At 45.2% G+C, this 23,549-nt stretch overlaps 1 protein-coding gene across 1 annotated transcript in view; it reads right to left on the bottom strand.

Annotated features, from left to right (window-relative positions):
* Window positions 1-21,679, bottom strand: part of LOC310787011 (receptor-type tyrosine-protein phosphatase C-like) — a gene marked incomplete at its 5' end in the record, with an annotated part of 25,912 nt that extends 4,233 nt beyond the window's left edge. Inside the window, 8 exons of the mRNA XM_083648333.1 lie at window positions 319-474; window positions 3,356-3,493; window positions 3,607-3,741; window positions 4,613-4,732; window positions 4,855-5,079; window positions 5,189-5,455; window positions 16,560-16,744; window positions 21,657-21,679. Of these exons, the coding sequence (XP_083504459.1) occupies window positions 319-474; window positions 3,356-3,493; window positions 3,607-3,741; window positions 4,613-4,732; window positions 4,855-5,079; window positions 5,189-5,455; window positions 16,560-16,744; window positions 21,657-21,679 (1,249 nt within the window). The remainder of the gene's footprint in view (window positions 1-318; window positions 475-3,355; window positions 3,494-3,606; window positions 3,742-4,612; window positions 4,733-4,854; window positions 5,080-5,188; window positions 5,456-16,559; window positions 16,745-21,656) is intronic.
* Between the last annotated feature and the right edge of the window lie 1,870 nt (window positions 21,680-23,549).

Genomic DNA, 23,549 nt, shown 5'->3' with positions numbered 1-23,549 from the left:
TTACAGTCAATGGTCAATACTCTTCCAAATGTAATGTTCCAAATGCCTATAATACCAATACTACAAATATCTATATTTGTTCATGTTACTTGAAAGCACTTTTTTCTTCCAAAATATTATTATGAAATGCCAAAGCGTTTCAGAAAGACATCTACTTTTATTGTCATACACTTATCTTAATTGGACATTCAACAATACAGTGCATAATCATGAGAATCAACTCTAGTTCAGATTTTAATAGTCTGTTTGTATTGGTATTCTGTATGGGTCACTAAAGTCATTTTCCTCAAAAAGCATTTTGATGACTTGGCTACTTACCTCCAGGCGCAGTTTTGATGACGTTGGATATCGTTGTTGGCTTGAGAACGGGCTTGCCGTTGTACAAGGGTTGTACTCGGCAGCTATAGTCAGTGAATGGTTTCAATGCAGTCAAACTGCATGTTTTTCCTGTGACTTTTTCCTTTCTTGTTTCTTCTATAAAAACGAAATATGAAAAATGACATTGTAAGACAAATTTCATGAGGTGTTTTGGGCTGGATGAGTGAATGGGAACAGGAAAATCATGAAAAGATGTTAAGACTAAACATTACATTTCTAAAGTTAAAGGAACACACCAAGTTGTTTGGGAGATTGGCCCATTGGTCAACTGATGAGAATATAAACAACATAATCAGTGGCGCCGGAACGAGTTTGCAATTAGGGGGACATTTGTCCAATTTTTTTTTTTTTTTTTTTTTTTTTTTTTTTTTTTTCAATGTTTTTTTGCCGGCTCCCGTCAGGGCGCCGGCAAGAAAAAATTATGTTTTTTTGAACGTCTGGATGATTTTTAGCCATATTTAGAGGAATATCTAATTTTAAATTAACATTAGGATTATACTGTAGTGATGTAATTATTCAGTATTTTCTCCTTTTCTCACTCACTTGGTGACCTGCTCTCCCTTTAGGTCATTTTACAATTACACTACAACAGACAGCAACACAGGCAGAAACACTGAACTTATTATTATTATTATCACTTCGAAACACAGTGCAAAACTTGTCATCTCAACACAAAAATAAAATAACAATAACCGTATACGATTATAGCAGCAGCCAATGACAGTGAGTGCAAACAGAGTCCAGGTCTGTCTGTCTCTCAGGTGTAATAATCCCACAATGATCACGGCTTTAACAAGTGTCACAGGCTGTGTAAACAGTGTAAAGTGGGCTCTCTGTAATTTGATCCCTGGGTCTGTCTGTCTCAGGTGTAATAATCCCACAACGATCATGGCTTTAACAAGCATCACAGGCTGTGTAAACAGTGTAAAGTGGGCTCTAAGCGTCAGGGGCAGTTGCCCCCTCAGATTTAAAAAAAAAAAAAAAAAAAAAAAAAAAAAAAAAAAAAATTTTTTTTTTTTTAGGGGGACCAAATTTTAAGGGGGACAAAATGTCCCCATGTCCCCCTTGTTCCGGCGCCAGTGAACATAATACAGTACATGTGACCCTGATAAGGTCATTGGCACTGGTCCTCCATGTTAACACTTTAGCACCATGTTGACTGACAGTGACTAGTATTACTTCAAAATAAGAGTCCATTCAGTACTAAACATTTGTTAGTGGTTTTTACTTTGTGGCCTGTATAATACCTCTAAAGTCACGCAGCATGTTCTTGTCTTCACCACCTTACTGGCCAGGCGACTAACTCTCCTTAAGTGGAAACATGTTCACAAACATGTTCAACCTTCATCTCACAATAGATACAGGTAGGTGAAGGAGGCCCTTCTCAAACTTGAGAAGCTTAGATTCTCCCTTAAGGGCTCCCTGGATTCTTTTGAAAAGACTTGGAGACATCTCCTGAATCATATTGAGTCTTTGACATCCCCGCCTGGTTGTGACGACTGAGCTGTTTTTTCCCGCCCTTTTCTGTTTACGTTTCTGAATTTATATAAAAAAATATATTTTACAAATGTGTACTTTGTATTGTCACCAACACTGTATTGCTGGCATTGCCTTTACTGGTGCCATTAATATAACCTTGTTCACTTGTCTCTCCTTGGAAAGGGGTGGGGCTATGGGGGAAATGGGAAGGGGGGGATAATAAATAAAGTATGACTGTAATATTGTTGATGTAGCAATTTGGGGACTATTCCAAGTGTGAAACCACCTATTCATTCTGAGCAGTGAGTTTTAGGTGTAGGCTAGGTGTAGGTGCAGTCCCACACATTTAGTCCCACCACATTTGCTTCCTATAAAAACAGAAAAGGTAGTCCCTGGTAGTTCAAGTATATTATTTCTGTATCATACTTCATGTGAATTTGATGAATCCCCGACACAAAGCTTGACTTGGCATATCACCTAACATCACTTATGATATATAGTGTTAGTATCACCTAACATTATGCTATATATAATGTGTTAGTATCACCTAACATTATGATAGTGTGTTAGTATCATCTAACATCACTTATGATATGGTGTGTTAGTATCACCTAACATGATGATACATAGTGTGTTAGTATCACCTAACATCACTTATGATATGGTGTGTTAGTATCACCTAACATCACTTATGATATATTATAGTGTGTTAGTATCACCTAACATCACTTATGATATATAGTGTGTTAGTATCACCTAACATTATGATACATAGTGTGTTAGTATCACCTAACATCACTTATGATATGGTGTGTTAGTATCACCTAACATCACTTATGATATATTATAGTGTGTTAGTATCACCTAACATCACTTATGATATATAGTGTGTTAGTATCATCTAACATTACTTACAGTATGATATATTGTGTTAGTATGGAGTACCAGAGCAAACAATAAGCCTATACCAGCGATGCATGGATGATTTTGGACCAATCTCCCCAAAACCCAGTGTATTCACTACATATATGTATATACACTATACACTGTATAAAAAACAATGTAATCACCAAATATATACATACACACACTATATATACACTGTATAAAAAAACAGTGTATTCAATATATATATATATATATATATATATATATTTATATATATATATATATATATATATATATATACATACACACACACACACACACACACACACACACACACACACACACACACATACATACACATATATATATACACATATATACATATATATACAGTACACACACACACACACACACACACACACACACACACACACACAGTGTGTGTGTGTGTGTGTGTGTGTGGATGTGTGTGTGTGTGTGTGTGTGTGTGTGTGTGTGTGTGTGTGTGTGTATATATATATATATATATGCTATACACTATAAAAAAAAAGTGTATTCCTTTGAAAAGGAAGAAGGAGAAATTAGAGTTACTTCAACAATGTTTACATACTGGTTTTCTGATTAGTACAGCTGCAGGTGTATGAAAGGTCCGGGATGGCATCTGTACACCTCTCGCTCTCGGTGTTCCACCTCAACGTAATGGACGTATCGGTTGGATCATCGTTCCTGATGGTTAGCTTAATATCATCTGTTGGAGACAGTATCAGACATCTGTCAAACTGAAGTAATATCTGGTCCTCTATGTTAGTCCACTAGAACAGAGGGTACAAGCATCCAGAGGAAAACAAATTGTAAACATACCGCACTTAATCTCGACGTCGATAGTAGTTGTCTTGTTTGTGCTGACATCGTTGTAATTGATCTGACCAGTGCAGCTGTACTTTGTGAAGGGCTTCAGCTCAGACTCAGTCTTCACCACAGTGGGCTCGTCAGGTTCTGAGGGGGCAGAAAGTTGACAGTAAGTTCTCAACCAATTAGTAGCTGTACCACAGTGCCTATGAGCAGTTCTCATTGTCTATGGATGATGACATGGGGAATATTTATGGGGCACTAATACTGTAAATAAAATTTACTTAGAAATATAACTAGAAGGCACTGAGGAAGCGCACGCTTCACCAACACTGAACAATTCTCCCAACTTGCTGCTACACTCAAAGTCATCATTCCTATCAGGCTATCACTTAAATTTGGCATTAAATAGATTTCTCTATACAGTACATGTGTATCTGTTTATGCTCCAATAAACACATGTATTTTTTTCCTCTACACTGCAAACCTAAACTTAAAATTTGGAATCAAGTCTCTAATCTTTCTTTTCAAATCATGGTGGAAAAAACTTCTAATGGCAAAATGACCAACAAAATCTGTCCACTAAATTCATGGAAACAAAATCTGCCCACTAAATTCATGGAAACAAAATCTGTCCACTAAATTCATGGAAACAAAATCTGTCCACTAAATTCATGGAAACAAAATCTGTCCACTAAATTCATGGAAACAAAATCTGTCCACTAAATTCATGGAAACAAAATCTGTCCACTAAATTCATGGAAACAAAATCTGTCCACTAAATTCATGGAAATCTGTTTTCTAAGTTTTTGAGCCATCCTGTTGTCAGACAGATAAAAGTAACAAGGGCAGAAACAATGTCATTGCCAGAGGTCAACAACAACAACAACAACAACAACAACAACAACAACAACAACAACAACAACAACAACAACAACAACAACAACAACAACTTATGTTTACCCTCAAATAGGTTATGAGACATTATTGAGAAGTCAAGTCTAGTCTTTCCACTTACTGTGACAGGTGTAATCGATGGTAAGATGATCACTACAGCTCTTTGGTTTTGTTGTTTCTATTTTCACAGGAAGTCGATCAGGACGAGTCTGGGTGATTTCTTTTGGATCTAAGAGATTTGCTGGAAGAAGAAATAAAGAATAAAAGAATAAATAAATAGATAAATAAATACAATTGTGTAGATCCAACATGAGGCATACATACACCATAATATAAAATACAGGTGAAATGTATTGTGCGTACCGACACTGAGGGTTTGAGGTACAGCAATGCTTGAACAGTTTCCAATAGTGAAGTGTGTAGTCAAATCGGAGCAAAGGTCATCGTAGTTGAACTTGGTACAGAATGCATTAGGATCTTTCTCGCATGGTTTGAATTCATTTGTTGGACGTGCAGAGCTGATATCCCATTCACTCCGATAGCAAACACTTCCAGGGAGGCAGTCGACATTCTCAATGTCACCTTTGACTGAAACGCACAAATGTTGCACAAATGTTAAAGATTTCAATTCCATTTTCACATTCTCCCAATTCTGAGGTTAAAAAGTAACATGCCAGTTTTCTTTTTCTGTACTCACTTATTTCATTTGTCAGAAGTTCCGTTCCGTTGGACGCACAGGGTGTGGAGTCACCATTACCATTATCAATGGCCACATGATGCTCATACATAGTGCAGGGCTTCAGGTCTTTGGTAACACTCAGCAATGAGTTTGTGGGAAACATGATTGACTTTCCAGCTGATCCTTCTTCAGTAAGATTTACGGTGTAGTTGTAGTTGTTAACAGTGGAGTTGTTCTCGATCATGATCTCAAAGCCAAAAGGGATGGCTGTAATATTGTATGAACCTGCACACAAGATAAAGATTCATCAGTCTCTTGGTGAATGTGAAGCACCTGGTGTCATTTGAACCCCACACATGTTTGTTCATATAGATGCTGTAAATGTTGAAACAGGATCAAATCCAATTGTCCAATAGGTTCATAGTCATTGCGTTCATTGGAAAGTAAGAGACAAATGCAGATAGACAACTACTGTCAGTAGTGCACATGTGTGAAAGGATGAGATGGATTATCAATTAAAAAATGAAACTGATACTCACACGAACTTGGGGGGCCTGGAGGATATAATCAAATTATAAGAGAGAGAGAGAGAGAGAGAGAGAGAGAGAGAGAGAGAGAGAGAGAGAGAGAGAGAGAGAGAGAGAAAGAGAGAGAGATTAGAGAACAATAGCAAGTGACATTAACGTATGGTTATATAATATAATATATCACGTGCCACCTTAATTCCACTCAGCAGTGTTGGCCACAGTTAACACAATGAACACAATATAATACTGTACTGTTACAGGAAGTGTAAACACAACAGGAAGTAATTGGCTGACTCCTGCATTTGGAACACAAGATCTGACTTGGTTTCTCTCTCTCTCTCTCTCCCTCTCTTTATAAGAAAGAGAGAGACAGAGATAGAGAGAGATTAGAGAACAATAGCAAGTGACATTAACATATGGTTATATAATATAATATATCACGTGGCTGATGAAACAGTGAACTGAGGCTGAATACGTTACCATGGGTGGTAGTTGCTAAATTGGATGCCTGGGTTGAGGTGCGTGGAGGTGTGAGGGCAATTGTGGAGGTGCGTGGAGGTGAGCCTACTGAAGTGGCAGGTTTGGTGAGTGGAGGTAAGGTCGTATGTGAGTTGAGGTTTGTAGGGTGAGCTGCACATTCCAAAAATAAAAAAAATCATAAAGACAATATCACAGATTCTTAATGTGTTGCAGACCACATTTCCCGTAAACACCGTTGCTTCTCGGAAAACAAAAAAGATTTTGCTACTTTTTGTCTCTGTCTATTCACCATATGTAGCCCCGCCCACTTGACCCAGTTGTGTTCTGACTTCCTGTTCAAAACGCTGTCTGTTTCAAACCCAGTCTGACTCTGGCTCTTAGGGGTCTGCACACACCTTCATTCCACTCAGCAGTGTTGGCCACAGTTAACACAATGAACACAATATAATACTGTACTGTCACAGGAAGTGTAAACACAACAGGAAGTAATTGGCTGACCCCTGCATTTGGAACAAGTGATCTGACTTGGTTTCTCTCTCGCTCTCTCTCCCTCTCTTTATAAGAAAGAGAGAGAGAGAGATTAGAGAACAATAGCAAGTAACATTAACGTATGGTTACCGGTATATAATATAATATATATATATATATATATATATATATATATATATATATATATATATATATATATATATATATATGAAACAGTGAACGGAGGCTGAATACGTTACCATGGGTGGTAGTTGCTAAATTGGATGCCTGGGTTGAGGTGCGTGGAGGTGTGAGGGCATTTGTGGAGGTGCGTGGAGGTGAGCCTACTGAAGTGGCAGGTTTGGTGCGTGGAGGTAAGGTCGTATGTGAGTTGAGGCTTGTAGGGTGAGCTGCATTCCAAAAATAAAAAAAATCATAAAGACAATATCACAGATTCTTAATGTGTTGTAGACCACATTTCCCATAAACGCGGAACAAAAAAGATTTTGCTATTCTGACTTGGTTTCTCTCTCTCTCTCCCTTTCTTTCTTACTAGAGCAGTCTCACCTGTGGTGTCATTGTACGTTTACATGCACACAATATTCCACTATTATTCGGAAAATATTCAGAATTTGATAAGGGTCATGTAAACAGCATATTCCAGTTGCATTTTCCGAATTTGCCCTTTTTCTGAATTTAGCATTTTCCAATTAACTCATTGAGTGCCAGCCACTTTTGGAGAACGGACGCTCCCAGTGCCAGAGTTTCAGAGCGTTTTCAGTGATTTCTCGAGGCCCACAGAATATTGTCTGATATTACTATGTAAACACCGAACACGCCCAAAGAACGATAAGACTCTCTTCTATCATCAGCAAAAGAAAGTTTATTGATATCATTTTCCGTTCTTTAGTTAGGAGCCGGAGAAGATAGGTTGTTTTACTTCGTTTCGAACTCAAGCTCTCACTAGTGCCTACTTCGCTGCGTACGCAGCATTATGGAAGACTGTCATTTTTGCTCCAAAAATTACTTTAAATTAAAACCTGACCACGCCCCTTTAGGTGACGTGGTGCCCCCCTGGGCTGACTGCTCGCCCCCGTGACTACGTCACGGCCAGTCACCCCAGGGGCCGCCACTCTTCGCTTCTTCCAGCCAGCAGGAGGACGTCGTTTTCTTAAGCTCCGCAGTTAGCTCAGTGCTCTTCATAGCTTGGACAAATAGACTCGCTCCGGTTAATTTGCCCACCTTCGAGAGGTTCGCGTGGACGAGATAAATCAGGATTCGGGGACCCGTTCCTGTTCTCTTCACCAGCGGCATCGGATCAAGTCATCCAAGCTAAGAGTATCTTCTTGCTAACTGTTGTTTTATAATACTGCCGCTGCGCAGTGCTGTGCATGTATTACTGTCGCCGTACAGTGCATGTATTGACGTTTCCCCGGCTGGGTTAACGTTGTTAAAAAGAAAGGCTCGAGCGCATGACTCAGGTCTGCACTCATAACTCTAGCTAGGTTTGCATACATGCAGAATAGCTTGTACCGTTAGCACTAGAACAACAGGCTAAATAGCACAGTTGTCACAGATAGCTAGATGCATTCGTGCGGTTGCTTCTGTTGCTAGGTACTTTAGGAACGCCGGCTTTAGAGCACGCGCGTTAGATAGTTAGCTAGTTTGCTCAGTGCAGCTAGCTTGTACTACCTTGTAGCACAGATAGCTAACTTGCACACGTGCAGTTAGTGTCTGTGTGCTAAGTGTTCGCGCCAGCTACCTCTTGTAGGGCGCGCCTTAAGCGAGAGTAGTAATGCTCTTCAGTGAATTAGCTAGTTAGCTAGCTTGCCCCCGTGCAGCCAGTATCTAGCGATGTGTAGTACTCCAGCTCTTACGGTGCAGGCTTAGCTTGCACGTTAACCCCGTTTTCCTGTTAGACACAGAGAGGGGGGAACAGCTAGGTGCTGTATTAGCTGTGAGGCTACGCTGGCCTATTACGACCGGCACATTGCTGGGACCTACATGAATGTAGTGTAGCTTTTACTGGCGTCTGAGATGTTAGCTGGGCGTTTCGCTAGCTAGGTGAGCTCGCCCCGCACCTTGTGTGGGCCGCTTCTCTCAGTACTTACGCCATCTTAGCCAGCTTGCTTGTCTGCTAAGTGTTTGCTTGCCTCGTGCAATTAGCATCTACTAGATTGCAACTCCCTCTGAGGAGTTTCTTCTGAGATTGACTAGCTTCGCGGGCCGCTGGCCTAATGCTCGCGGCCACGCTTGCTTCCCTGTGTTACTCAGGGTAGAGACGCGCTGCACCGGCCTGTGCGCAGGCTTGTGTTAGCGCACGCTTGTCTCTCAGTGCTTATGCTAGCTTAGCTAGTGGCTTCCACGTCTGTTCTCTCGGGTTAACAGGTTGTGGGTATTGGTGCCCCCCCTTCGGGTTGGGCTATTGCCGCTTACGTTACCATTGCACGCGCACGTTCGCTAGCCTCCGGGTTGCTTACTGTTTAGCATGTGCTTTTTGCTAGCTTGCTTAAGCGGTACTCCCGCTAATAGGGTGCGCCCTGCGGGAGCTTGCTATTAGTGGTTAGCTTCCTGCTTCCTCTTGCTACTGAGCAGGGAAGGTCAGGGAGGGGATGGGCCGTGTGTAAAATTACTTGGCCGAGTATGAATCGGCACGTTAAGTGCGTGTTCGGCCTTGGGCACGAGCACGCTGCACAGGCGCCTTGAACCCTCGGTCTGGTCCGCAGCTAAGCTCTTGAGAGCTGGCCAAGGCCGCTCTCAAAGAAGTGTTAAAGCTAGCCTGCCTTGCATAGGTGCAGATAGCAATATTAGTACTGTTTAGCACAGAACGATAGCATTTTGCAGATAGCTGGCGTGCACCCGTGTAGTTAGTATCTGTGTGCTAGTAAGTACATTGGGCGCGAGATACCTCCGCTACAATAGACATACTGCTCCTTGCTGGCGCTACGTGTCCAGCAGGGCTTACAGCTCGCCAAGGTCTGGGCTCAGTGCCAGCCTTTGGCTTGTAGCTCTAAGGACAAGCCCACCGCCCTTGGTGCCCAAGGCCCGGGGTGGTTGGGAGCTCTCCATGGGTCGCACTCCCTTGTTGGGGTGCCCCCTACAAGTGCAGGGAGCCTGGCTGGGGGTACGGCGCACCTTGGTCCATGGCCACGGCCTGGCCTCGGTTGGCGGCGCCCAGGTCAAGCCCACCGGTTGGCTCACCAAGGCTGGGCTTAGTTCCAGCCTGCGGCTTGTAGCTTTAGACCCACCGTCCTCGGTGCCCAAGGCCTGAGTTCGGTCGGGAGCTCGCCCAGGGTCTCATACCCAGCATCAAGGCTCGCCTTGGTCCATGGCTACGGCCTGGCCTCGGCTAGAGGCTCCTAGGACAGCCCACCATCAATGGCGCCAACAGCTCATTGCTGGTCGGGAGCTCGCCTGGGGGCCGCACTGTCGGACAAGTCCACGTGCGTCTCGAGAGAGAACGTTACCTCCGCAGTCCCCCCAGCCTGCGAAAGGCGCACGGCAGGGGGGGGGGGGGGGGTTACTTCGATACAACAGCGCGTCAGTAGGCGGAGCTTGCGTAAGAAGTTCTCCCCCAGCATGCACAGCTTCTACGGAACTGTCCATGCGGCGGGGGGGCGTAGCCTCTCACGTCCCGCCCCCCATCAGGGCACCGGATCGAAAGGTCCCGGGGCCCAGCAATATGCTCATGACTATATTCAGGGATCATTTCTATAGTTTCTAACTTGAGAAATGTGTTTCTAAATTGTTCAGTCTCGCTATCCACGATGATGAGACGGTGATACTCTCTTCTGAGCGCGAAGCGGGCAGAGAGACTTGATTCAGTTCATATGCTCTCTGTTTTTGATGACTGTTCACTGTCTCCTATGGGGACATTGAGGGAGAGAGTATGATCCGAGTGGTGGAACGGGTTCCGCTCCGTTGGCCACAAGAGACCATCTTGTCCAACAGGCTCGATGCCTGGGAGCATCTATGTTCCCCCGTCCCCATTACGGCGCACCCTCCAGAGGGGATACGCGCTACAGTTTGCCCACCCACGTTCGACGGGACCCCCGATCGGGCCGTGGAGGAGGAGGCCATGGACGGCTACATGCGTCCAAAATTGGCCCATCCCGAATGCTTTCTTCACCACCTGTTCAAGTTGAGACAGGGGGATTTCTTACTTCCAGGGATCTGGAAGGTGCGGTCTTCCATGTCCACATGGTCAGGAGACACAGGAAATACCTGAGGTTCTCCTTCCGGGGGAAGGCTTACGAGTTCTGTGGCTTGCCATTCGGCATGTCTTTGAGCCCGCGAACCCTCACGGTGTGCGTGGAGGCAGCCGTGGCTCCCCTCCGCGCCTCCCTATATCTCAACGACGTTCTCGTAGCGGCCGACTCGAGGGTCTGTGCCGCGGAACATACCAAGGTGGTGACCGATCACCGGCAAACCTTAGGGTTTTTGGTGAACTGGCAGAAGAGTTACCTCGTCCCAGCGCAGGCAGCGACCTTCCTGGGGCTCGAGCTATACTTCCTGCGAGCCTTTCGCCAGAGCGACAGGCGCGCACGGTTCGGACAGCAAGCCAAGGACGTTAGGTCTGTGCCCTCGGTGTCAGTGCATCAGTGCACAGTAATGTTGGGCCTGATGGCCTCAGCACTGCATGTGCTCCCGCTAGGGAGGCTACACATGCTCTCGTGGTCCAAATAGGGTTCTCAGGCTTCGCCTGGACTCGGCCGGGGACCGTCATCGCAGGGTTCCTCTGACAGGTCAGGCCTGGCAGGCGCTGGCTATATGGGCGGACCCCCGTTACCTCTCGAGAGGTACTCGGTGGGGCCCTGTCCCGCTCAGGATGGTAATTCGCACAGACGCCTCCCTCTGGGGAGGGGGTGCGATTTGCGGGCATTTTTCGGCGAACGGCCGGTGGGAGGCTCAGGAGCTTCGCCACATAAACGTGCTAGAGCTGAAGGCGATTCGCCGGGCTCTGCCTCAGGACAAGCCCACCATCAATGGCGCCGTGGGCCCATTGTTGGTTGGGAGCTCTCTTGGGGACCGCACTGCCGGACAAGTCCGCGTGCGGCCAGACTCGAAAGAGAACGTTGCCTCCACAGTCCCCCCGGCCTGCGGAGGTAACACTTGCAGCGGCTCACACATGGGCACCATGTGCTGATTCGCTCGGACAATAGGGCAGCGATCGCCCACCTGAACAAACAGGGCGGTGTGCGGTCGGGGGCGCTGAACCATAGCGGGGATTCACCTGTGGGTGTTTCCCCGTCTCCTTTTAGTGTCAGCGGTCTATCTGCCGGGACGGCGGAGTTACGACCGGCCTGCTGTCTCGAGGCAATCCCCGTTATACGGGGTGGTGCCTCCACCCTCGGGTGATGGAACAGGTTTGGGCCAGGGTTGGTCGCGCCTGCGTCGATCTCTCGCATCGCGGCGCGCGACACACTGCCCACTGTGGTTCTCGATCCAGGAGGACAGCCCCCGTTAGGTCATGACGCGCTAAAAGCGCACGCGTGGCCGAGGGAGGGGCTCTATGCGTTTCCCCCGACCCCCCCTGATCCGTCAGGTGTGGGACAGGGTGAGGGAACAGCGCCTCCGGCTCGTTTTAGTCTGTTTGGCAGGCAGACATGGTTTGCGGACCTGGTCTCCCTGGCGCAAGATCCGCCCTGGGCATTGCCGGTACGGGCCGATCTCCTATCCCAGGCGGAGGGGGAGGTGTGCCACCCCTCCCAAGGCAGGTGGAAGCTAGCGGTCTGGCTCCTGAACCGGACCAGTTGCTAGCCCAGGGCTTGCCTGATAATGTGGGATGCACTATGCAGCAAGTAAGGGCGTGGATCCAGTGAACTGCAGTGTGCGACCAGTTCTCTGTTTCCTTCAGAGCCTGTTTGACGCGGGTCAGTCCTCGCAGTCGTTTAAGGTGTACGATAGCCGCGATTCTGCTTGCCATAGGGGAATTGAAGGGAGCCCCGTGGGGGCGTACCCTTTGGTCTTGCGCCTCATGAAGGGGGCGCGTAAACTGCGCCCGCCGTCGCGGTGCGTTTTTTCCCCCAAATCGGACCTGGTTACGGTGCTGGACGGGCTAACGGGTCTTCCGTTTGAGCCCTTGGACTCCGCCGATTTAAGGGTTCTGTCTTTAAAGACCGCGCTGCTGCTGGCCTTGTCGTCAGGAAAGAGAGTTGGTGACCTGATTGCCCTCTCGGTGCAGCAGGCCTGTGTGGTAATGATGGGCGCAGGGTTACGTTGTGACCTAACCCGGCGTACCAACCTAAGATTATTAATGCCAGCTTTAGGTCTATGGTCATAGACTTATCAGCATTCTGTCCCCCGCCGTTCAGTTAGAGACGGGCGAGGAGAGACGTTTGCTCATGCTGTGCCCCGTAAGGGCGCTCTCGGCCTATGTGGCCAGGACGCGTTCTTTACGCATTACAGATCAGCTGTTGGTTTGCTTTGGGCAAAGGGTCCAGGGCGGACCCCTTTCCAAGGATCGCTTATCACACTGGATAGTGGAGGCGATCGCGTTGGCATACTCTGCCGTGGGCAAGGTTCCCCAGGAGGGTATCAAGGCGCTTTCTACGCGAGGTGTTGCGACATCCTCTGCGTTGTTGCGCGGTGTGTCGGTGGAGGACATGTGTGCCGCGGCCTCATGGTCCTCTCATCACACTTTTGTCAGGTACTACAGTCTCGACGTGTCCGGTGCGCAGTTCGCGCACGCGGTGCTGTCGGTGGCAAGAAGTAGTATCGTTGCCACTCTAATATGTCAGACGGTTAGGCATAAACGTTGCCATATGGCCGTGGTTCACCGGTGCCTTTCGGGTCGCCCTGTGGGGTGCTCCCGGCAGCAAGGTCGGTTGAATGGAGGCACTAGTGAGAGCTTGAGTTCGAAACGAAGTAAAACGTTAGGGTTGTGCTACAACCCAGGTTTTACGAGTGAGAACGAGAGCTCTCACTACCCAGCCTTGCTGCGTCGATGCGTCTCTGGGTGCGTCGGATCTCAGCTGGCTGGAAGAAATGAGTGGCGGCCCCTGGGGTGACTGGCCGTGACGTAGTCACGGGGGCGAGCAGTCAGCCCAGGGGGGCACCACGTCACCTAAAGGGGCGTGGTCAGGTTTTAATTTAAAGTAATTTTTGGAGCAAAAATGACAGTCTTCCATAATGCTGCGTACGCAGCGAAGTAGGCACTAGTGAGAGCTCTCGTTCTCACTCGTAAAACCTGGGTTGTAGCACAACCCTAACGTTTTGAGCAAAAAGAGACGTTTCAAATTAGAAGCTGAGATAATCAGCCTTTTGTGAAATGAAGCATTTCAAGCACATTCACTGACTCTGAAGCTAATATTTTCTGATGTGACACCTCAAAAATAATTTCCTTCAATAAAACAGTGAAAACAAAGGAATTTTGTTTGGCAAAATAATATTTTTTAGCTGCAACCAGCGCTGGCCCCTGCGTGCGCTGCTGGTTGCAGCTTCTTGCTGGTCTTGATTTACTGCTGGTGGGCATCAGATATTCTAGCTTGTGTTGCCAATCCTGTCCTGCTGTCTGGGTCTGTCTGGGTCGGTGTTGTATGCTACCCTGCGTGCACCACCCCCCCCCCCCCCACCCCCCCCTCAACTGCAAACCCCTCCTCCGTGGGTGTGTCTCTGGTGGCTCTGGTGGCTCTCTGCTGAGTTTGCTCTGCACTGAAAAGGCACGCTCTGCGCTACATCCAGCTTTTTTACAGCGTTCCGCGTGTATTTGTTACCGGCTCCCATCGCTTCCAGTTGAGAATAATAACAACTCCACAACTAATCATGCGGATGGGCTATCGCAGCGGACACGGAGGGGCTCAATTGCTCAACTGCTAAACGTTATGCTTCATGCATATCGATGCATACCGATGCGATTTCCGTGTCCCCGCGGCTTCTTCTCTCTTTTTTCCTCGCCTTTCTCTAATCTGGAGAGCACTGTCGCCACCTAATGGGTCCGTAAAATAACTTTTACACATTCAACATCCACCATACTTTCACAGGAGATGGATCTGGCTTTGATCCACGTCCCACAGTCAAAAAACGCAATTGACGACAATCGTCGTCATTGGCACTCAATGAATTAAGACATCTGGGTTATTCCAGTATTATTCGGGTTTTCGGAGGATTCTTTGTATGTGACATATATTTGTATTGTTTGTATACAGCACATTCGGAATATGCGTCTCAATCAGGGTTTTTACCGCAGTTTGCGACGCATGTTGCCTGTTTGTGGTCAACTGATGTGTGCTAGAAAGCGCTAGAACAGGCGATATAATCATAATAATCCATCATCTCTGGCATGCAAAAAGAAAAGCCGACATTTCTGATCAGGAGGAGATGAGAAACATTGATTTAAAGAGAGAGAGAGTAGCCTATAGTCAGAGATGGGCAGTATTTTAAATACATGTATTTAAAATACGTATTTGAAATACATTTGTGTATTTTGTAATTTGTATTTGGGTGGACAGAGAAAAATAAGATCTAATTTGTATCAAAATACTTTCAGACCTTGTATTTTGTGTATTTTAAATACATAAAATACGTTTTATTCTCAAATTGACACATTTTAAACATTGGTTTAAACCGTGGAATTAAAAGAACGCAATGTGAGATGTCACTTCTACTCCGCCTCTGATGGCTGATTGGCTCAGAACAAACTCAACCACAAATCAGAGGCAGAGTAGGGTGAGTCTTGAGTCGGACTTCACATCACTTCTTCATCTAGTACTAGCCACAGGATTAGCAAGTTCCACTCACCATGAAAGCCATACTGCGGCAACTTTAAGTACCATATACATGCTACTGAAAAGTCACCTTTTGTGGTGGAATAAATCATGTGGCTGTATTTCTATATTGTTAAATAAAGACTATATACTGTATGTGACAATTTACTGACACTAGGCAGCGCACTTGATTGGCTCGTGCAGCGGTAGCTCGGCCACTGTGCGGCCTCACCCGCCCTGCAGCTCGCATACGCAGCTCGGCTGCTGCGTGGCCTCGCCTGCTGTATTGGCATATGCAGCGCACGATTGCTCAACTTCAGCCAAAATTCTGACCTAAGATCTGAATAGATCTGCAATTATTTAATCAGTCTGCCCAGATAAAGTGTGCTGAATCCACTCATGATTGATTGATTTATCTATCAATGGGTGGGTCCATTTAGCTATTTCTAAAATGTTAGCCATTTGAAGCCAGATTTAGAGGAATATCTCATTTTATATTAACATTAGGATTAGACTGTTGTTATGTCAGTATTCAGTTTTAACCATCAATATTTTGCTCCTTTTCTCATTAGGGTAAATACTGTATATTTATTTAGAGATTTTGGTCAATTACTTGTGCTTTTATGGTTATTAGCTTAGTCACTCACTTCTACACTATAGCTTCTAGACTGCTGCCACTTTTCTTGAAATAGCTCAATCTTGCTTCACCTAAAATGTTATTCACATAAAAACACTATATCCACAAGAACTGCATAATATTATTGACCTGGAAACATCAAATGGAATTCAGTGTTTTGCTAACTACAGTATAACCTGTGATAAAAAACTAACAGCTCACTGCCATAACAGCTCTGGCTAACATTACAATGCTAACGTTAGCTGCATGGTAGATACAAGTAAGCCAACTAACTTGCTATGCAAACTATGACTATAATAACTAACAGCATTTCATTTGTATCTTTCATAGTCTGGGCAACAGTTCCCTCGGTCTTCACAGCCAGTGGCACAAGAGCAGTTCCCAACCTGGTAGCTACAGTTATATCTGCAGGAACCTGCAGTTACAGTGAGAACAGACAAAACAATTCTCCATTTCCACCATGTAAATAAGAGTGAGTTCAGATGGGACGTTTTGTTGTTGGTCTTTTTGCAGAGTTTGTTAAAGAGCATCAAAATGGTGAAATGTATTTGGTCATAATCACAGTGACTTACCCACGACACGGTACTGGGCATTAAATCCTTGGTGGTTGATGCTGTGGTCACTTGTGAAGCGCACAGTCAGGGTATCACTGGTGGAGTAAAGGGTGGAGGTCTGCCCCTCACACAGCTTTCCCAGAAGCCTGTCACTGGTGCTGGGGCCATCATAGACAGAGATGCTATCAAGACAGCCTTCAAGCCTGTGATCAGAGCATAAGAAGTAGGCTACAGAGGGTGAAGTTCAAGCAGCACAGACAACACAGAAACAGTAGCAGTGACTGTGGGGATTCCATGATAGCATGGAAACTTCACTGTCATCTTACTTCACAGGTATCATTCATCTTATGATGTGAACCAGGTGGTGAATGACACACAACTCCTTTGAGTATTCTAGGAGGAGAAAACAACAACACGTTACAGAAGAGAGTCTGAACTGCTGGTCTTATTGTATCTCTCTTAGAACAAATCCTCATTTGCTAGACATAATTTTACAGAAACAAGTCCTATAATCCGCCCTATTACCGCTCATACCAGGTCTTATGGAGAGGGTCCCTCTCCAGATCCTGCCCTCTTACCACCGGTGTCCCCCAGGGCTCAGTCCTGGGCCCCTTACTTTTCCTTCTCTATATCAGATCTCTTGCCCATGTGATCTCATCTCATGGCTTTTCTTATCACTGCTATGCTGATGACACCCAGCTTTTCCTTTCCTTCCCCCCCTCTGACACCCAAATCGAGGCTTGCATCTCTGCATGCCCCCCCGGAAGAAAATTTTGTACAGTTTCAAGTAAAAATGGATCAAACTGGCGCACTTTGAGATCAAAATGAAGAGACTAGATCTATGAAGAACTACACACATCAATATCTTCTTTACCGTTCTGTGGTTTTACAGCGATGAAAAAATAATTGTTTCCCTATATATACTATATATTCTGCATACAGGTTACTATATGGTAGAATTATGCTTGCATAAATAATACGAAAATCACTTCAGGGGAGTTTCAAGTAAAGTAACATTTTGCTTTGTAGGCAAAACAAAAGTAAAATTAAATCAAAAGGGAACTTCCTAATTTATTGGCTGGAATAATATTCTGACAAGATAATAATATACTGTAAGCACTAAAGCAGGAGTTTGCAGTCAACTAGTTGAAATTAATATGTGGCAGTATTTGTGAGGGTCAAAATCTATGTAGGGTGTACCACCACAAATAGATCAGTGTATGGGAAACACTGACTATTAAATTGTGTGACTAGAAAGACACCAATAAATCTGAGAAAATGTACTTTAATTTTGAACAACAGCAATACAACGGTGGAATTACAAATGGTATTATGAAATTATTGTGGGGAAAAACAAGAATGCCACTTTTTTTAATTAACTTTAAGCAGAAAATTAAAAAATAGTTTTAAAGCAAAAATAAATAATAAATAAAGATAATTTTAACAGAAACTGCTACTAATGACCACCATGGATTTGGAGAGAATTTTTTTTTTTTTTTTTTGGATGGGCAAGATGGAGGCATTGGTGACAGCACTGGTGACATGATTCCTGAGTTTTTGGGCCGAGGTCACAGAGCATGTCAGCAGAGACTAATGTCATCAGCAGGGTTCATTAAAGGGGCGGTCATGGGCGTCGTCAGCCCTGGGCTTCCGGGTCTAGAGCCCCGGATGTTTCTTTCCTAGCCCCGGAGGTTATGAACAGCCTCTCAAGTCAGCGAAACCCCCCTCTTTCCCCCATCGAGTTGGTTTTCCCCCCAGTAACTCCTGTGAAGGTATTTTATTAAGGTACACGCTTCCTGTAAACCTAAATTCTGATGGTGCCGTTTTTGTATCATATGGTACTTTTATTTTGAAACTTAGAGCGGACGTAGTGATGTTATATCTACGCTACTTGACGTAAGGTGTGCTCACCGGCCGGAAGTGAATTGACATGAAAAAGTTAAACAAACGGTCGCAAAACACATGTCGCTCTTCAACCTACGGTTCTTTATCTAATCAAAAGCGCCTAGCTGGAATTGGGAACAAGGTATTGTTTGTTGTAATGGTTTAATGAAGCAGTGATGTGTGGTTTTGCTTAATGTAACTGTGAAGTGAAGGCATTGTTATTGTGACAGTCATGCTAACGTTAGCTTCTATAGACATTGGAGTGGATGGCTGTGGCTTCATGCTGATGCTAGCGTTGTAGGTTGTAGGTTGTATGGTTAATAATATTCTGTGTGAAGATATTTTCTGAGATAAATGGGCCTTGAGCATCAAGGCCCATTTATCTCAGAAAATATCTTCACAACTAAACAACTAAATAACATAAGATAATTTCATAGTTGTAGCTACTGTGATGCTGTGCATGTTGGTGCATGTCATTTGTTTGAATAATTTCATAGTGAGATGATGAGCTCGTGTGGAGAGGAGGTGGTGAGGAGTGAAGCAGAAACATTATGTAATGACACACTATGACAATAGTAACTGATAATTTGGTCCTGCATAGCCTACTGATATTTTCTGTTTGTTTTTTTCTGGAGCAGAGCAAAACAGAGGACACCAGACCACAGCAGAGGAGAGGAGAGGAGAGGAGAGCAGAGTTGAGGAGACCAGACCAGAGGATGAGGAGGGGAGGTGGTGAGAACTTCTTGTAAGTGAAAGAGGCTAATGCTGACATTTATCAATTCATGAATTTGCTAAGTGGACTCCCGCCAGAACCCTATCAAGGACCTCTGGTGGTCCCTGGACCTCTCTTTGAGACCCACTAATCTTGTTCTTCTGTATTCATCTCAAATGACTCACAACATGGGTATTTACGGATTGGAAAAAAACATTTTTAGAATGTTACCCCCCCTCCCCGTCGGGGTACCTGGCTAAAGCCCCCAATGTCTTCAGGACCTAGAAACGCCCCTGGGCGGTATGTGATTTTTTAAATAAGACACAGTGTTATTGCTCTACATTTCCACAGCCATCACTGATATAGAGTGTTTCAGTAACATGTGTCTCCCAGTCCCTCCGCTCTGTCAACAGAAAATACATTTGTGGAATCCTCTCTCCTGATTGGATAAAAGTGGGAACGGGATACGGGATGTCTTATTCGGACAAGCTTTCAACGGAGGTGGTCGCATTTCTTCTCTCTCCAGTCCTCCCTCCCTCTCCCTCTCCCCCTCATCCCTCTGCTTCTGCTACCTGGAGCCAATCTTGCATTTGTCTCTTCGAAACTACAAATATGGATTATATGGCTGGTCTCTCAACGAATTCGACAAAACTATTGTGGGGTCCGGAGAACCCCCCCTCTGCCCAGTCGGGACCGCCGCGGGATACGGGAAGACAGCAGTCATTGACCCTAGGCTGCACGTCACGATAAACGAGATGAGCGGGGCAGTGAGTACTTGGACTATTGCGATTTCTGATCTGAATTGTAAAAATGGATTACTTCTTGGAGATATCACTGCCGCTGCGCCGAAGTGTTTTAAAACCGAGGATCAGGACTGACTCGTGTGAGGAATGTTGTTGATCCTACACCCACCGGGGAAAACCAAAACAAACAGATTTAATCTGGCCACCTGCTAAGCTGTCAAGGACACTAGCAGCTAAACTCTCCTGAAGCCCTGAGTGTAATCTGCGTCTCCAACGTCACCCCTCCGCCCCGACAACTGACGCCTGAACTCTGGTCTGAATTGACGAGGCCATCTCCGCAGCAACGCTGTGTTCAGCCGAAGAAGGCTCAGACTACACACACACACAAACACCCATGGACCCTAAGGACTCACAGGCCTACACACGGTCACGCACGCACTCCCCCTAACCCCCCCCCCTCCCGCCCCCCTCCCCTAAACCCCACCCCCGCCTCCAGCAACTTCCCCCCGCTTTGCAACACCCCCCCCCCCCCCCCCCTACCCCCCCTTCCCTCCCACGATGAACCAAACCGGCGCTGTAATGGCAGCCTCCCTGGTGTCGTGGTGTGGGTTGTCTTTGCTGGTAACCCTGTACATTTACAACAAATGTATCTGTATTGTATAATATTGAAGTGTGCCTTTATTACTTTTTCTAACTAGTAATAATGTGAATTCTGAGTTATTTATATGCTTTGTCCAATCCAAATTGCTGGCGCTGTTCAATGGCGACCCGGTTTTGCTCTCCGACTCTGAGAGCGAACCAAGCAGAATTTCGCTCGTGATACTTGTACCATGAAGTGACAATAAAGTTAATCTCATCTCTCATCATCATCATCTCATCATCATACCAGAAAATGTATTTTCTGTATACTGCAGAGTGGAGGAGCCATGTTACTGACCAAACACTCTATTGCTGTGTCTGAAACGCAAGGAAGCTGCCTATATAGGTGGCATTTCTAGCTAGGAATTGTTGTAATTAGGCTGAAACAGTGTCTGAAAAAATATGAATGGTGGTGAACGGAGACAGATGTTACTCTTTTTGATCGAATGTCAAGAAAGTCGCAGTTTGTCCTGAAACGTTTGTCAATCGACTACATCTGTCGTGTCGCACATTATACGTCACACCATCAACAACATGGACTGGCGGGACAGACGTCACTTATGTGACTGGTTGTGCGTAGTCTTTCTGATTTATAACTTATAGTGCCACAGTTTTACCACAAACTGTGACTTTCTCAACTTGCAGAGTTATCTTTTACATCAACAAACATGATATGTGTACCCCGTGGCACAATTCAAACTGGATCAAAATGAGTCATGTCTACTGTATCTCCCGTTCACCACCATTATTTTCTCAGACACTGGTATGCTGAGAGAGGCAGGAAGTGACGTTCACTTTGGCTCCCTATACAGGAGTGAGCCCAAAGCAAGACATTGAATACATGTTGAACATTTGAGCCATGCAAGGCTGAACTAGAAAGGTGGAGGCTGGGGTGGTGGAGGCAAAGCTTGCCAGAAGCAGCAGCAGCGATGTGTGGCAGCAAAGGTGAAGCGACAACACGTAGCAAACAAACCGTTTAAACGAAAACGATGGTGCTTTGAACACCCTGTTGTGTGACACAAGCATTGCACCTATCTGTTGGATCCACTGTGCCTCTTCAAACCGCAGGTTTTATAGAAACCTGGCTGCTGATTGGGTAACACCTCTGACACGCCCACCAAACAAGATACAACGTACCTCAAAGCACCGTTACACACCATTTCGAGTAAACGTCAACCCGAAAACCGTATTACACAGTGCACACTGTTTCGCAGATTGAATACCCCAGTGTAAAAGGAGGCCATTATTTAAATTGGCGCCCTGTTGTGAGAATAACACTGATTGGTGAATGACTAAACACTGGTCCAATCAGCGGCTGTCAGCTGATTACAGCTGGGGTGCAGGCCTATGACTTCTGTGTCCTGCATGAACTAACTTGATGCTTCATTTTTAGGCCAGGTTCTGAGCTGTCCTAAAGTTCACACACACACACACACACACACACACACACACACACACACACACACACACACACACACACACACACACACACACACACACACACACACACACACACACACACACACACTTTAATACCTTTATTTGTGTTCATATTTAGACAAAAAAACAAAAAACAAAAAAAACAATAATAGATGCACAAACAATGGGAAATATCATAATGACAAATGTATCTAGTCTGAATCTATGGATAAAGGAAACAGCGCCTCCTCCAAATGTGGCGACTGCCAAATATTGCAGAAATGGAGCAGAATTTGGCCAGAGCCATGGCTCTTGGTCTGTGCAGTCCTGCCCTCTGCAGCAGTAGCGGCTGGCCACTAGAGGGCGCCAGGGCGCTGCCCCACCTACTGAATCCACATCATTGACAGTAAATATCCACATGAAGAAGAGGGAAATAAAACGTTATATATATTTTTTATGAGCGAGGTGAATATTAGATAGTGAGTATATAATCTGGAATAAATATGTAGATTCATAATTATCTACATGTGTACTGTTTTTGGGTCAATATTTTCTTGCACCGAATTGCCACGGACGCCGTCTGGGGACTTCCGGTTTACTTCCGGTTTCCACCAGTGCAGAGTATCTGTGTAGTTGCACATGCGCTGTTCACTCTCAAAAACAAAGGGATTTGGGTGGGCTCTGGGCGCACGTATCTAGCGACCGGGTGGAGGTGGGGTCAGGTAGAGTGAGGGTCGTGACGTAGGCTAGGCTGCTACGTAGATGGGTAGCGACGCAGTATATATAAACACTAGTAGAGAGTAGCAGTCCCAGCCGACGGCTTTGTTGTCTCCCTGCGGCACGCGCGCGAAGCAAAGAAGTTTGTTTTCAACTGCCATAAAACACAAAAGACTTTTTGCAAGAATGGAGAAAGAAAATTCTGTGAAGTCACTCAAAACGACGCCGTTTGAGAGACAGACTTTACAGGAGAAGCATCGAGTGAAAGAGCTTGGACCAGATCACCCTGAGCTCGCCATTAAACAACAGGCTACAGACAGAGGAAGAAAATACACTTTTTCAGACGTTTCTAGTAGCTAGTAACGTCCGTTACTACTTGCTTGATTTAGGGCTGGAGTGGACGATAATTCAATAGCCTATTATTGTTGTCTTTCAGTGGAATCATCGTGATGATATGAAGTTATTTTAATAGTGACATTTTTGCTGTCAAAATTGATGATGACAAGCAAATGTTACTTAAAAACTGATCAAATGAAGTATGGCAGGAATATTATTTGAAAATATATTAGGTTTGTTTGACATCACCATTCAGTTCAATGAGATGAACACTGATTTTGCATACGTGAAACATATTGATATTGAGAAGAATCCTTATGATTATATTGATTTCAACCCCATCGTCCAGGCCAGCAGGCCTATATATAGCCCTCCCTGGACAAAAATGCAGGAGCCGCTACTGCTCTGCAGGCCACTTACGACCAGCCTATGGACATTACCAAGGCTTCCAAATATGAATACAAGCAATTTACAATTGTACCCAAGCTGTATAATAACATCCTTGAGCAGTTGGTATTTCAACACACACACACACACACACACACACACACACACACA

This window comes from Poromitra crassiceps (genome assembly GCF_964638095.1).
Source record: "Poromitra crassiceps genome assembly, chromosome: 12".
NCBI lineage: Eukaryota > Metazoa > Chordata > Actinopteri > Beryciformes > Melamphaidae > Poromitra > Poromitra crassiceps.
This window is presented reverse-complemented; position numbering and strand designations above follow the sequence as displayed.